The sequence below is a fragment of the Coffea arabica genome, chromosome 1c (assembly GCF_036785885.1).
Source record: "Coffea arabica cultivar ET-39 chromosome 1c, Coffea Arabica ET-39 HiFi, whole genome shotgun sequence".
NCBI classification, from domain to species: Eukaryota; Viridiplantae; Streptophyta; class Magnoliopsida; order Gentianales; family Rubiaceae; genus Coffea; species Coffea arabica.
The window spans coordinates 57075123-57089822 of record NC_092310.1 but is presented as its reverse complement, the minus strand read 5'-3'; the positions used below and the strand labels follow the sequence as shown (position 1 = coordinate 57089822).

The window sequence follows — 14700 nt, the reverse complement described above, 5'->3', positions numbered from 1 at the left end:
GGGCAGCTATAGTCATGCGTTCAAACAGGAGGATAATAATGCGCAGCTCGTTCGTTGACCTAGAAACTTGCTCTCGGACACTGAAATATGGGATAATTTCAGAAACCGCCTCTGAGGTTTCGAACAATTTCGCTAACCTCCGTTAAAATTTATAAAATTACACAAACCTCCCATGAGGTTAAGTTTTTTAATAATAAAATTAGTCCAGTTAGAAAAACTAATATTAAAAAAATACTTTAAAAAGAGAGATGAAACTTTGTTTTCATAAATATCTCTTATGTATGTATATAAGTTATATTAGTAATTGAATATAAATAATTAAAAATTAAAAACAATTAATATACACATTTCACCACTCAAAAAGTTCACATTTAATAAATTAGACAACACAAATAAGTAACAAAACTACATTAATGATCACAAGATTCAATAAAACAGACTAGTTATCTCTTTTAATACGATGTTTAGTTGTTTACTATGATTCTCGTGATTTTAAATAGAAAAATTTTCAAATTTTACTTTTCCTTTCCATCCTTCCTTCATTAGGTATATCAATTGATGTTATTTTGTAAATACAAGTCATCGTTCATCATTAAAGAAATTTTTAACAATTGTTTTTATTAATCAGTTACTAATAGTTAATCAGTACTCTAATTACTTTATCATTAGATATTAGTAAAAGAGAAATAAAGGAAAAATTCAAAATTTTTTTCTATTCAAAATTATAAGAATCATAGCAAACATCATGCTAAAAGAGATAACTAGTATGTTTTGCTGAATCTTGTGATAATTGGTGTTGTTTTTTATTTATTTGTGTTGTCTAATTTATTAAATGTGAACTTTTTGAATGATGAAATATGTGTATTAATTATTTTTATTTGTTTACTAATACAACTTATACACATGCATAAGGGGTGTCTATGGAATCAAAATTTCATCTTTCTCCTTAAAGTACTTTTTAATGTTGGCTTTTCTAATTGGACTAATTTCGTTATCAAAATTTTAACCATAGGGGTGGTTTGTATAATTTTATAAACTTTAAAGGAGTCTAGTGAAATTATTCCCGTGAAATATTCACTTTTTAATTGGAGTGACCTCATGTCTAGGCTATATATTTAAGAAGGCTGGGCCAAACAAAAACTTGCAATTTTGCAAGCTAGCCAGCAGCTAGTCATTCCTAATTCTGTTGATACCACTGAATACATCTCACATATAATCTACACCACAGGGAGATCTCTCTCTAGCTGGTGAGAAGGTGGTGGTTGGGAAATCGTAGTTACTACTTGCTAGCTCTGCCAGGAAGGGACGACATTATGGAAGTCATGCAGCAGTTTAGGACGGAGGTAGAGAAGAAAAAAGAAGTGTTGCATCACTTCAAGGAGGAGGTTGAGGAGGTGGTTGAAGAGGCTTTATTGCTACGTCGTCGCTCCGCCAACATCCCAACTGTAGCTGCCAACAGTGGAGGTAACGCTACTGTCTTCCCCGCCGCCGAGGAGGTAGCTGCTGTAGATTTGTTGGATACTACTCCCAAGATGGAGGTGGCGAGTGTTAGTGTGGACGGCGACCAGAAGGAGGTGGAAAAGACGTCTGAAGAGATTGTTTACTTCGACAAAAATGAAGGTACGTGAGCATTCAATTACTGCGCGCTATACTAATATTTTACTTACTGGTAGCATAGTCAAATTTCATGCATATTTTTTTAAGGGCGATTTGCGATGCCAATACATATATATATATATTTACTGCAACCTTTTTTTTTTCCGAGCATTGTCAGTCCGCTGCTTCTAAATCAGATTTGCGAGATACTTAAAACTGGAGGGTCAGTAAAACCGCTGCGACACAGGGTAAGGTTATGGGTCTTAAGGAGTGCCTTGGGCGTTGTTCCACTGAGTTCTGAAATGGACAATTCACTGTCCCTCCATCAACATAATGTCGAAAGAAAATGGATTCTGTGTAACACTAAATTGATAAAAGATCGATCCTTATCCACTTCTTCTGGCATACGAACAAGGGAAGTGAACAAGGACGTATGAAAGTCTTCTCAACGTAGTAGTTAGTACCCTTTCTTTCTTTCACATGAAAAATATTGTGCATGCACCAGATGTTTCTCTTTCACTGACCTTTCTTATGTATACCATTTCCTCCTTTCATTATTAAATATTAACCTCGTTTTGTTCTTTGTCCTCGACAACACACTTGGGCTTACCAAGTACTTATAGGATATGTTTCCCGCTAGGTCCTTTGTTAATTTACTATTATTGAAGTAACAGCTCTTGAAGTTACTTCTATCCTCAGCCGGGGTTTGTTTCCCCCCAGATCATTGTGTTTATATGCCTGTCTAATTTTATGCAGTTATTTTATCTTTGCAATCCCAAAATAATAATAAGACTTGGGCTTACCTTCTATTCGTTCCTTTGATCAGATGCCTTTTCTCTCTTTCCTTACCGCAGCATGTAAATTTGACCAAGTAAGGTGGCCTTCACCTTTGGGACTGTGCACCCTAAAAGTCAACTAATCGTGATGATGACTTATATATCTTTGAGGATTTGAGGCTTATCTTATAAATTTCCGCCAGTTGGTGCCATGCCCAAGTCAACGCCCTTCTGGACCAGGCTAGAATTCTGAGTAATTAATTAGGGCGTTTGAGATTATGTAGGTATTTTAACGATTTAGCTGAGGACAAAACTAGAAGAACTGAGCGCACCCCCGAATGGACGACTGATTCTTTTCTTTCATGTTTTTCAAATTTTGGGAGTAACTCTTTTTTTTTTTTTTTTTTTTTTTTCCTGGACCTTGTGGTTTAGCAATTGTTTATATAAATATCTTATAATTTCAAAAGTTATACATAATTCCCATCATAATTTAGATTAAAGATAACGGAACTTATAGAAATTTCGAAAATACCCTTGTTTAAAAACATAGATGGTCGAAGTGATCAAAATATATAAATATAATATACATAATACTTTAACCCCTTATGATTTTATACTTTATCATATAACCCCCTTATGATTTAGTATTTTATCACATAATTCCCTTATAATTTTCAAATATATTTATAGCCCTCGTCTAGTTAATAAATAATTTTTAACTTTACACATGGGTACTTTTAATATTTTAGTTGACCCCGCAATGCAAATTTCGTCACCTTGACACTTTAGTCGATACTATAAGGGGTTATATATAGTTTTTAAAACTATAGGAAAATAATGTAGAAAAGCTCTAAATCGAGGATAAAGTTTAATATACCCTTTTTGTTTGTATACAAATTAAGAACACGAATTTATTGATTATTTTTTCATCGTCCCTCTTAAATGTGACAACCAATAGTACTCTTTCTCCTGAAAATTGCTCAAGACTTTGGCATCAAAGTATGCACTTAATGATATATGATTTATGTTCCATCAACCACTAATTGTCGTCTCTGAGTCTGTGGAGTACTCTTACTAACGTCAAACTCACCAGCAAACATTAATCTGTTGCGAAATCTTGGTACGTACCACGTGCACCAGCATATATCTAATACATATTCATGCAAATCAGATTTTGTTCTTGAAAAACAAGTTTAACTTTGGAATATTTTAAACTTTGGTAAATTACAACTAAGTTACTCCTTGACATGGAAGGAATGTGGAAGTGTCGCCAATGCATTTGGACGTATCAAAATGGAAATACTCGGGTTGATCATATTCATCAGAAACCCTTCATTTTTGCAAATAGAGGTTAGTACATGCCCATATAGAGTAGTGGAAAAAAAAAAAAGACATGGTCATAAAAATTTTAGCAGATTTCCACCCGCATAGTAATTATTTTCCAGGAAATTTTCCTTAATGGTATTCTTTTTTTTTTTTCTCTCCTTTATGATATTCATTAAGCTGTTTTATATATGATCACAGATGTTAGCAATCTGTAAATTATAAATCCAAGATATATGAGCAAATATGCATTTTTCCCCGCCATTTTTTTGCCTTTCCATCTTTGTTTCAAAAGCATATTGCACATTCATCAGCCAGCATGGCGCACTTCTGAAAACTCGCTCCCACATTATCTGATTTTGAGTTTTGTGCAAACAATGCTTGGTTTGTAGGTAGTGGACCGGAATGGTCTCATTTTAATGTCAAAGTGGAGGAGTTGGGTGCCAAACTAAAAGATGTAGATATTAACCAGGTTCTGAGTGCTGTCATCCACAATAAGGAGGTCAAGTTGCCGACCTCCACGAACCCACAGCTGCAGGAAGAAACGGATGAACGTGTAGAGGTTGATGATGTATTGGAGGAAACAAGTGACGAGGAAGAAATAGAACTGGAGTTTGAGAGGGCAGTGGAGAGGATACACACTCATGATGATTATAGCATGTACTGTCCTAATTGTAGCAGTCGTATTACAAAGGTGGTTCTGCGTAGGAAAATAAGGCAAAGGAGGGTTCAAACTCCAAAAGAAACTCAGCGTGATGACCTGTTTGGATGCTTAGCATGCTTCAGCGTATTTGTTCCTTCCGGTAACCTACTTATAACTGCTTCCTAACTTCCCTCTTGTTTTCAAGCATTTCCTATATACTTATTCTTTTGCTTTTTCTGGGCTTGTAATAAAATTTTAACATTATCATGTATTCCATGAATTCAGGGTTGTAAGTTTGAATTTTTGCATATAAAGTTAAATTGGCTCACCTCTTATCCTGCATACTTGACCCAAAAATTTTCACCCACATAAAGGAGTGATAGCATTCTACTTGCTTCTATATGCATCCATGTCTTACACAAGTTCATGTAATTTTCCTGGCACCACCTACCCCATTCTTCCCCTCACCAAAAAAAAAAAAAAAATCTCGGATAGTAAATTTGTCAATAATCCTGAATCCGTTTTAGCTCCCTGTAGACCTGGCAATTATACCCAAAACCCAAAAACCCACCCAATCAATCCACTAATTTCAGAAGTTGGGTTGGGTAAATTGGGTGTTGGGTTAATTTTGGGTTGGGTAATAAAAACCCATACATATTTTGGGCGGGTTTGGGTAATTAAGTTGGGTACCCATTACCCAACTTAAAAAACAAATAAACCTCCACCACCACCAGCTTCGCACCTGTATGTTAGGGGTAGTAAATGGATTCACCTGTATGTTGTCTATTGGAGTAACTCCTGGATAGATTGTCAGTGTTGTGAAAACTTTGCTTTAGCAAATTTAGATCTTAGACAAATTGCTTTTATCCTACAAACAATTTTGTACGTATTCTATGTCTTTTTGGGTAATTTTCGTATGTACTTTTAGCCTTTTACGTTTGGTGATCTTGAGCTCCTAAGCGTCGAGGAGTACTTCTCTCTAATCTCCAAAAATCCAGGATTGAAATATTGAGTATTTAGGCAACTTCAGTTCTCAGTTCAACAGATTTTTTCTTTTTCGTTCATTGCTTTAATTTGGAAGCTACAACCTGTATGGATAATTCTAAATATGTGCCATATGAACATGGTTGTTCGAATATTTTCGTGATTAGGTATTCTTCTTGTTGCTTTTAAAAATTTTTTGTATGTAAAAATATATTTAAGAGAATTTATGTATCAAAATTTATTAATTAATATATTGGGTCATATTTGGGTCATGGGTTTGAGATAACCCAAAATGATCCAACCCAAAAGTAACCCAATTTAAAGTTGGGCGGATTGGGTATAACCCATTTAAATAAAAACCCAATATCAATCCGCCCAAAACCGCCCAACCCGCCCAATTGCCAGGTCTAGCTCCCTGGTTCCGATACAAAATCTGTCAATAATCCTGATTCCGTGTTTTCTTGGCAAAATAATATCAATTTTTGATAGTAATTTTGAATCAGCTACGGTTCAGTGCGTTAACAGTAGCATGGCAAGATATATCAATAGCCTCAATGATTTTCTAGTTCCTTTTCTTGATTGATGTGCTATACCGGTAACCCTATGTTGACTACAAGTACAATGGTTTTGTGAATTAAGCAGGGAATAGACTGAATCCATTTCGAATCTTTGGAGCTGGCAAAGGGCCTGAAAGCTCGCCACTTCTCCAACAAGAGCAACAAACACCAGATGTGAGTATGCCCACATCTGTCACAGCACAGGACAAAGGTAACATATTCTGGTCGAGAAAGTTGGTGCATTCTTAATCCTTGATGAATTGTTTCACAGACTATTAGTTGTAGCAGCCAGCATCATGGATACTTAAATACAACATGCTAGAAATTGTTATAAATTTACTCTTGAGTTGCATTTTGAGAAATTCCATTTAAGGCATTAGATTTTGTCACTTCTTGCTGAGATGATGGCACGGTTCAATTTTAAGTTGTCTGTTATTAACCACAGGAAAAGGCTTTGATCTATTCTGGATTTTTGGAAAGAGAAGACCACATGAAAAACTCTCAGCAGATTTGGATTCTTCCTCCCCCAAAGTCACAAATGAGCCAAGAGATCAGGCCAATGATCAAGGTGCGTGTTACCTTACCCCCTTTGCATTGCACTTGGAGAGTTTGAGAGAGCAATTTGCTATGTTAATAAATCATTTTTGCTTCTGATACGATTGCCTTACGTCGGAACTTTATTTCGGAAGTTAACTTTTGTGCGAAAATGATACTTAAGAGGTTGCAGACTTGTGTACTCGATATCAGTATTGAAGTCTGAGTTTGGTCACACCAAACTCAGTAGTTTTTCACTTGTATCTGAGAAACATGAAATGTTTAAGATTAATTAAGTGATTTATGCAGCCAAGAACTCATTGGCAGGGTTGTTTAGCATTAGCAGGGTGTCAATTTCCTAATCACTCGCTAGCCACATTCCCTCACCCGCCCCTGCCTATTTAGATTGAGTTTGTAATTAACACAAAAAGCGCGGTTGATTATCAATGGTCTACCATTATGCTGTTTTCTTTTTTTTTTTTTTTCTTTTTGTGTATTTTCCGTATTGTTCCCTATCCAATAAGCATTTGCCTCTTCGTTTCCACTACCACATACAGCAAATTACAGAAACACTTTAGGCATTTGCCGGAAGCCTGTTGACAATGCATAGCTTATATATATCAGTTTATGCATGAAGACATGAGAATATATGCTCGGGTGAAATATACCCAAGTTCAGGTTGTTATTAAAGTTAACTTCCAATGGCAAACTTTAATTTTGCTTGCGCAGGAGATGGTGTCACGACTTTCATACCAAATGCAACACCACCAGCTGGAATGACTGAAAGCAAGGTTGCAACTATAGGTAAACACAACTGAAAATTCTACTCCATTGCAAGGATCTGTACTGAATGGGAATATTGTGCCTATTGGCATCCTTGACAAAACTAGTAAAATTTATTTGAAAGAACAGTTGAGATCTGACAAAGCATGGCTTATGTACCAGTTTATGCACTAACATATGAGAACACTGTTTGGGTGAAATATACTAAGTTCAGGTTGTTATTAACATCAACTTCCAGTGATACAAACTTCAATTTGCTTGTGCAGGAGAAGGTGTGATGACTTTCATACCGAATGCGATACCACCAGTAGGAATGACTGAAAGTAACGCGGCAACTCTAGGTAAACGTAATTGAAAATTCTACTCTATCATGAGGATCCGTACTGAATAAGAATATCGTGCCTACCGGCATCATTGACAAAACTGGTAAAATTTACTTGAAAGAACAGTTAAGATCTGACGAGGCGTAGCTTATATATCATTTTATATATGAGGACATGAAAATACTGTTTGGTGAAATACACCCAAGTTCAGGTTGTTATTAAAGTTAATTTCCGGTGATCCAAACTTCGATTAGTTTGTGCAGGAGATGGTGTCAAGACTTTCATACCAAATGCATTACCAGCACAAGGATCTGTACTGAATGGAAATATTGTGCCTATTGGCATCATTGACAAAACTGGTAAAATTTACTTGAAAGAATAGATGTGTGAAATTTAGAATATGCAGTGACAAAATCCAAACTGTCCGCAGTTTCACTGTAATCAAAATTGAACATGATGTTCTTAAACCTCAACCAGTTGTGTACTAGAAGTCTAGAACATGTTACTGAAACTATTCCTTGTTTATGCTACAAGACTTCATAGATTCATTAAAAGCATAAACTTTTCCGTAGCTTAGCATTTCATATTACTATAACTAACAAAATTCAATTGTAATTTTTGCAGAAATTTTTGTTAAGAAGCCAAAAAGCGAGATCGAAGGAGATGATGTGAGAATTCAAGTTGGAGACACACCACCTGTTGTTCCTCCAATTTTCCCAATAACAGATGTTTTCCTAACTGATGTAAGAATACCAGAGACCGTCATCCAATCACCAAGTTCCAGGTCATTGGAGATAGTCAAAAGTATCGTATATGGAGGTATGATGGAGTCAATTGCAAGCTTAAGTGTTGTTTCATCAGCAGCAGCTTCTGACGCTACCACATGTAAGCCTCTTTCACCATAACTATTTCCACTTTCATTTCCTTCCCCTATATAATATCCCCAAATATTAAAAGAAGCCATGTTAATTAAATCTCAGTTAATCTAAGTATTAAACTACTTTTAGGCTTTTAGCCTTCAATTTCCAAGTTTGACCAGATTGTTTAAGCGGAATAAGGGTAGAATTTTCAGTTGAAATAATAGGCGTAACGTCCCTGCTAGGCGTGATTTTAATTTCTCAAAACACAAAATTTTCAAGAACTAGATTGCTCTATCGGCGCTACAATTAACCCTTGCAAAAGAAGTCAGACTGATCAAAACTGATTCAGTACGCAAATCAAAAGTTTAGACGTTATCTTAAGCTAGAAGTTTTATAGCCGATCTATTTCATTCCTGAGATTGGTGAAGTTTCACTCACGCATCTGAATTGTTTCAGTGAACATTGTGGCACTTGGATTGGCAAACCTCGTTGGTGGACTTGTCGTCCTTGCTCATAATGTAAGTTATTCTCGCTAAAGAAATTAGCTCATCCAACTCCACCCCTTTGCCCTGATAATGGTAGCCTATCTTAGAAATTCTCAACTTGCTTAATTGGTCACAGCTTAGGGACTTGAGATACGGAGACTCTAGTGAAACCAATGAAAGCAGATACGAGGAACAACTTGGTCGGAAAGAGCATTTCTTTCTTCATGCAATGCTAGCTGTGCTATCGTACCTTGTATTTGGCCTAATCCCACCTGTAATATACGGCTTCACATTCCGTGAGAGTGATGATAGGGATTACAAGATTTTGGCAGTTGCAGCAGCTTCTCTTTTGTGCATTGTTATTCTTGCAATTGCAAAGGCATACACACGGGGGGAACACAAGTTCATGGCATACTTCAAAACCATACTGTACTACGTTACTTCAGCAGTGATGGTCTCAGGCATTGCCTATGCTGTGGGTAACTTAGTCAACAAGCTCCTAGAGAGACTAGGTTGGTTGAACCCTGCTACAGTTGAGCCTCAGTTGTTTTCTCAAGCCAAGTCATTCACTCCAACCAGCTGGGCTTCGTACTGATCATACTGTGAAGCTTCAGCTGGAGGTTGCGCCTTTTTTTTTTTTTTTTGGTGTGTTGTTCTCTTTACCAGCGTTGGGGTCGGTTAGGGTTTGAAGAAAGACTTGGGTTGTTTCTTGGTAATTTTATCTTCCTGAGCCAAGTTTGGGAAGTTTGGGACCTCGGATTGCAAGTTCTTTCCTTTGCTGAGGTATAAGAGTATCTAGTTTGAGTTTATGTGTGTGATGTCTGGTTTAATGAGGCTGCTCCGCTTGAGCAGATTTTATAGCTTGATTAGCGTATCTCGAACATTTGTTGATTGGAAGAGAAAAAGCAGAACAGAGGATGGAGTAAGCGACATCAAGCAAATCAAGTGCATTAGTCGATACATGCAGTTTGGTTACAGGAATGAACCGGCTGGAAGCCAGGACCTTTTTGTGTGGAGTATTTGAAATATGTTTGATTTTCCTTTTCGTGTTTGAGCATATTGAGATATGCCAACTTTTCCTACAGATTTTATCAGATTGAGTTTGATATCAAAATAATTTAGTTATTAAAAAATAAGAATATTTGTTAACCAAAGATCATGTTGATTTGTTAACAAATATATTAACTAAGATTTGCTAGTAGTAGAAGATTATATTTTGTTGAGATTTTTAGAATAATTGTTAGTTAGATATTTTGTTAGTTTGTTTCATGTAATCACTATAAATAGTGAATTGATATATGTAGAACAGAAGCTCATTTCACCTTCAATACAAGTTTCTTATAAGTTTTTTTTTTGCAACACTAAAGTGTTATTTCTTAGTTTATGTTCCAAAAAGCCAACAAAATGATATCAAGAGCCTAAATCTTAAGGGTCTGTTTCTTTGAGAGTGAGTGAATCTGGTGAAAATTCCTTTTTCACACTAAAGCCCTCAACATCAAAATGTCAGGAAACAACTTCTTGTCTGTGTTTTCAAACTCGGACCGGACCGGCCGGTCCGACCGGTTGAACCGGGAACCGGCCAAGTGTCCGGTCCGAGTTGGTCATCAGAACCGGGAGATTCAAGACCCGGTCAACTCCGGTCAAAAACCGGGTTTGACCGGTACAAAACGGGAAAAACCGGTCCAACAGGAGCTTTTGTAAAAAAAGTTCAAACTTTTTTAATATTATGTTTTGGCCCCCTAAATTATGAAAACTTATTAATATACCTCAAATATTTCATAGTTTATAAATATTGTCCTAAAATTTGATGTTATTTTTCAATTAAATCCATAATTTTAATTCTAAACTTGTTAATGTTTATTAAATAATATAAATTGTTACTTGATTGTTCTAATTTTTTTGTATTTTCTTGTTAAATATATTTGAAACATCAAATATATTTGAAATATCAAATATATATGAATATACCTTTATTAATATCAATATGTTATTGGATATTTTATATACAATAATTTAATTTTTAAATAATTTTTATTTATGACATCATCCGATTCGACCCCTATCGACCCCCGGTCGAACCCATTGACCCCTAACCCCTGACCTCGGCCGAGTCGATATCCGGTCCGGTTCTGAAAACATAGCTTCTTGTCCAATCCTCCAAGTTTTACTGGTGAAAATTACCAAATCTGGACTATCAAAATGAAGTCCTATTTGGATGCTAATGATCTTTGGGATGTGGTAGAGACAGATCCTGTTTCTGAATTATCAGAAGATCCAACTATTGCAGAGATGAGAGCCCATAGAGATGCAGTCAAAAGGAGATAAAAAATCATAACTTGCATTCATTTAGCAGTTTCCGATGCAGTATTCACAAAAATTATGACTTGTGAAACTGTAAAAGAATCTTGGGATGCTTTCAAAGTAGCTTTTCAAGGCAATGACAGAACAAGGCAGATGTAAGTTTTGAGCCTTAAGAGAGAATTTGAACTCCTTAGGATGAAAGACAAAGAAAACATTAAAGAGTATTCTAACATACTCTTAAATGTTGTGAACAAAATCAGATTGATTAGAGAACAACTTCCAAATAGCAGAGTTATGGAGAAAGTCTTGGTGAGTTTACTAGAAAGGTTTAAAACCAAGATTTCTTCTCTTGAAGATTCAAAAGATCTCTCTCGGATGACCTTGCTAGAATTGATCAATGCTCTAGAGGCACAAGAACACAGACGAGCCATAAGAATTGAAGAAATTATTGAAGGTGCTTTTCAAGCAATAAATAAGGATCAAATTCGACAAGGTAAAAGAAATGATCAAGAAAAAAATAGCAAAGATGAGAAGAAAAATGACAAAAATCCTCCGTGTCCACACTGTAAGAAAACCTCACATCTTTCAATATATTATTGGTTTAGACCTGACATTTAATGTAGGTTTTGTAAGCAAATAGGACATATGGAGAGAGTTTGCAAAAATAAAGGAAAAAGAGAACATCACGCTCAGATGGTTGATGAACAAGATGAGGAGCAACTTTTCATGGCCACATGTTTTGCAAGCAATAATTCCAATACTGAAACTTGGCTAATAAATAGTGGTTGCACTCATCACATGGCATATGATAATTCCAATACTGAAACTTAGTAGTATGACACAGGTAATGAGGGTCAAGGAGGCCACCTAGGTGCTTTTGGGCAGTAGATTAAATACTCATCACGGACGGACATCATCAGTCACTTTCTGAAGCCTTCTTGTGTCTTGGTTCATCATTACCCACTTGCTGCAATAGAAATCATAATCAAATCCAGTTATGTAACAGGTCTGAAACACAAGATCAGAACTTATACCATGTAACCATATATACGGTAGGAAATCTCACAACATGATTATAAATTGTGAATGAAGAATTTCTTAAAAAGCCAAACAATAAAACCTAGACAATGCAAAAAAGATCAGCAGGTTCACAATGTTGGGCTAAATAGACATCTGATTTAAGGTGCATGATGCACACCATCTCGCTGGTCTTAGCCTCTTGCAGTCAATATGAAAATTCACCTGGTGGCTCTTCCGATGACTTCACCATTGGCATAGTCTTTAAGGATCCAATCACGTCTAGTACCAATTCTTCCTTCACTTTGACACCACGTCTCAATTTCAACTACATCACTCCTGTCACAGAGACTCCCCACATGAAACACATATAAAAGAGAAAAAGCCCATTGCTTTGACTGATGAATGCAAAATGAGTGGTGTGGTTACTACCAAGCAGGATACTTGTAAATTTCAATCTGCATGCGAGAAGTCACCCATATGAGGTGCAGTTTTCTCATAGTATGTGTTGTTGCAAATCCATCCGTTGAAAACCCAACACTCTGAGCATGGTTGCATCCAACTTCCTGCACAACAAATTTTTAAATGTGTAATTTAACAAAGCAACACAGTTTCAGCAAAACTGAGATAAGCTCACTCATCTTTCATTTCTGTTCTCAAATTCATTATGCATGGCTTGCTATATTCAAGAAAGAAAATTATCCAAACAAAACAAAAATCTAGCGTAACTGGAGAGATAAATCAGCAACACAAGCTACAATGGTTGGGGCAGTAGGAAAAGAAAAAAACTTTGGGATTAACTAGAGTTTGATTGTGGTTTAAAATATTAGTATACAATTAACTAGAGTTTGAAATGGAATTAAATTTATTTAGTATTTTACTGCTAACAACTTTGATCCCATTTAATGGTTAAAGAAAAAATAAAAGAGACGTAGAGACTGGGATTAGTTCCTTAGTGTGAAAAAGGAAGATTCTTTTAAACTAATGCTGCGTGAAATTCTGGATGCATATGAAATTAGAAATATGATAACTTTGCAATTCATTCTCATTCATGATGAATTTCTCCAATTCTATATAGAATCGCAATTTTTTTTTCAGCATGAAAACATTCTTTTTTTGTCATATTGATAGCTTTTGCTTTTAAGATTATCTAGATGTCAATGGTTAGTATTATTGACAAGGTTAGAGGTCATGGAAAATGTTACTAATTTTAGAAGAAATTATGTATTGTAAAAATGGTTTAATAATTTTCTATTAACCATAACTACTGCATACAAAAGGAAAAGATATTTGATTTTATTTTGCTTTGATTAGAAGAACTTGTACTAGTAATAAAGGAAATTTCAATTCAACAATCAACATGCACATGATTACAGTAATTTTTTTAGTCATTTAGACTAATATATGCCATAAAATAGTCAGATTTAGTCGTTTGTGAATTAATAATTTTAACAGTTTACATAAAAAATTTTATAATAATTTACATACCATTTGCCAATAAAAAAAGAGTTTGATAGAAAACATATGGATGCAAATCCAAAATGCAAATGATACAAAATATGTTTAAAAGTCACAGAATTTAACATATGGGTAATTTTGCTATAATTTTCAAAGATTATGTTATGTTAATACAACTTTAATTTTTATACTTGTAACCCAGAAAATAAATTTATTAAGATTTTACCATTTTATTAAACTCATAGGTATTAATATATGAAAATTGTGTACATTGTCATTATATTCATAAGTGTCAATATATGGAAATTGTGATGTATAGATAAGTTCAATTCTATATATAACTCGAAAGATTTGTTGTTACTGTCATCCAAATTTTCTAACCTTTCACAAATTCAAAAATAACTCAAGATTTATAATATGACAAATTATTCTTACATATTTTATAAGGTCATATGTAAAAAAAAAAATGTTTTCATAGTATATTTAAAATGCTTAAAACATATAACATTTATAAATGATACGTACAATTGTGTATCATACATTTATATTACGAGTAATTACTAATTATAAGTGCCTGTTTGATAACATAAAAAAGTGCTGAAACTGAATTCATTCAGACATTCAGATGTTGTGGGTGTTTGATAAATAAAAATTTACCTGTTGAACTTATTAAGTGGTGCTGAATTTGTATGTATTTTTTTCAGCACAAAAATCTTAGCTGAATGCTTAATTTGATAAGAATCAAGAGATTTACTTCAACTACTTTATCTTATCTACCAAATATATCCCTGTTTATTAATTACATTCAAAATCCTTATCTAATTAAACAACTTAATATTCCCTATTCAAAATCCTTATATAATTAAACAAAACAACCTGATATTCTCTATTCAAAATTTTTTTTAACAATAGTATTTTTTTGCAGTAATTTTCATCCACAAACATTTATATTTTGATATTTTTTTGTGCAGATAAATATTATTTATGTGATGCAGCTTATCCACACACACGTGACTTTATGACACCATATCGAAATATTAGATATTGGTTGTCTGATTTT

At 34.6% G+C, this 14700-nt stretch overlaps 2 protein-coding genes across 6 annotated transcripts; one reads left to right on the top strand and one right to left on the bottom strand.

Moving 5' to 3' along the window:
• The first annotated feature begins 1153 nt into the window (after window positions 1–1153).
• LOC113732755 (membrane protein of ER body-like protein) lies at window positions 1154–9673 on the top strand. Of its 5 annotated transcripts, none has more exons than XM_027258710.2 (10): window positions 1154–1620; window positions 4088–4498; window positions 5965–6090; window positions 6325–6447; window positions 7143–7217; window positions 7463–7537; window positions 7783–7878; window positions 8144–8404; window positions 8836–8897; window positions 9001–9673. In XM_027258710.2, the coding sequence occupies exons 1-10, from the start codon at window positions 1314–1316 to the stop codon at window positions 9457–9459; spliced, it is 1995 nt and encodes a 664-aa protein (XP_027114511.2). In that variant the 5' UTR covers window positions 1154–1313; the 3' UTR covers window positions 9460–9673. The 5 variants fall into 5 exon arrangements, with proteins under 5 accessions (XP_027114511.2, XP_027114508.2, XP_071937351.1 ...); XM_027258707.2 differs by having other exon boundaries at window positions 1160–1620; window positions 7774–7878; XM_072081257.1 differs by having other exon boundaries at window positions 1491–1620; window positions 4168–4498; window positions 7774–7878.
• Window positions 9674–12032: 2359 nt separating this feature from the next.
• On the bottom strand, window positions 12033–12917 carry LOC113743292 (oleoyl-acyl carrier protein thioesterase 2, chloroplastic-like). Its single transcript, XM_027271274.2, has 3 exons — window positions 12615–12917; window positions 12408–12521; window positions 12033–12132 (listed from the first exon to the last, which is right to left on the bottom strand). Exons 1-3 carry the CDS (start codon window positions 12680–12682, stop codon window positions 12066–12068), a joined length of 249 nt encoding a protein of 82 aa, XP_027127075.1. The 5' UTR covers window positions 12683–12917; the 3' UTR covers window positions 12033–12065.
• Between the last annotated feature and the right edge of the window lie 1783 nt (window positions 12918–14700).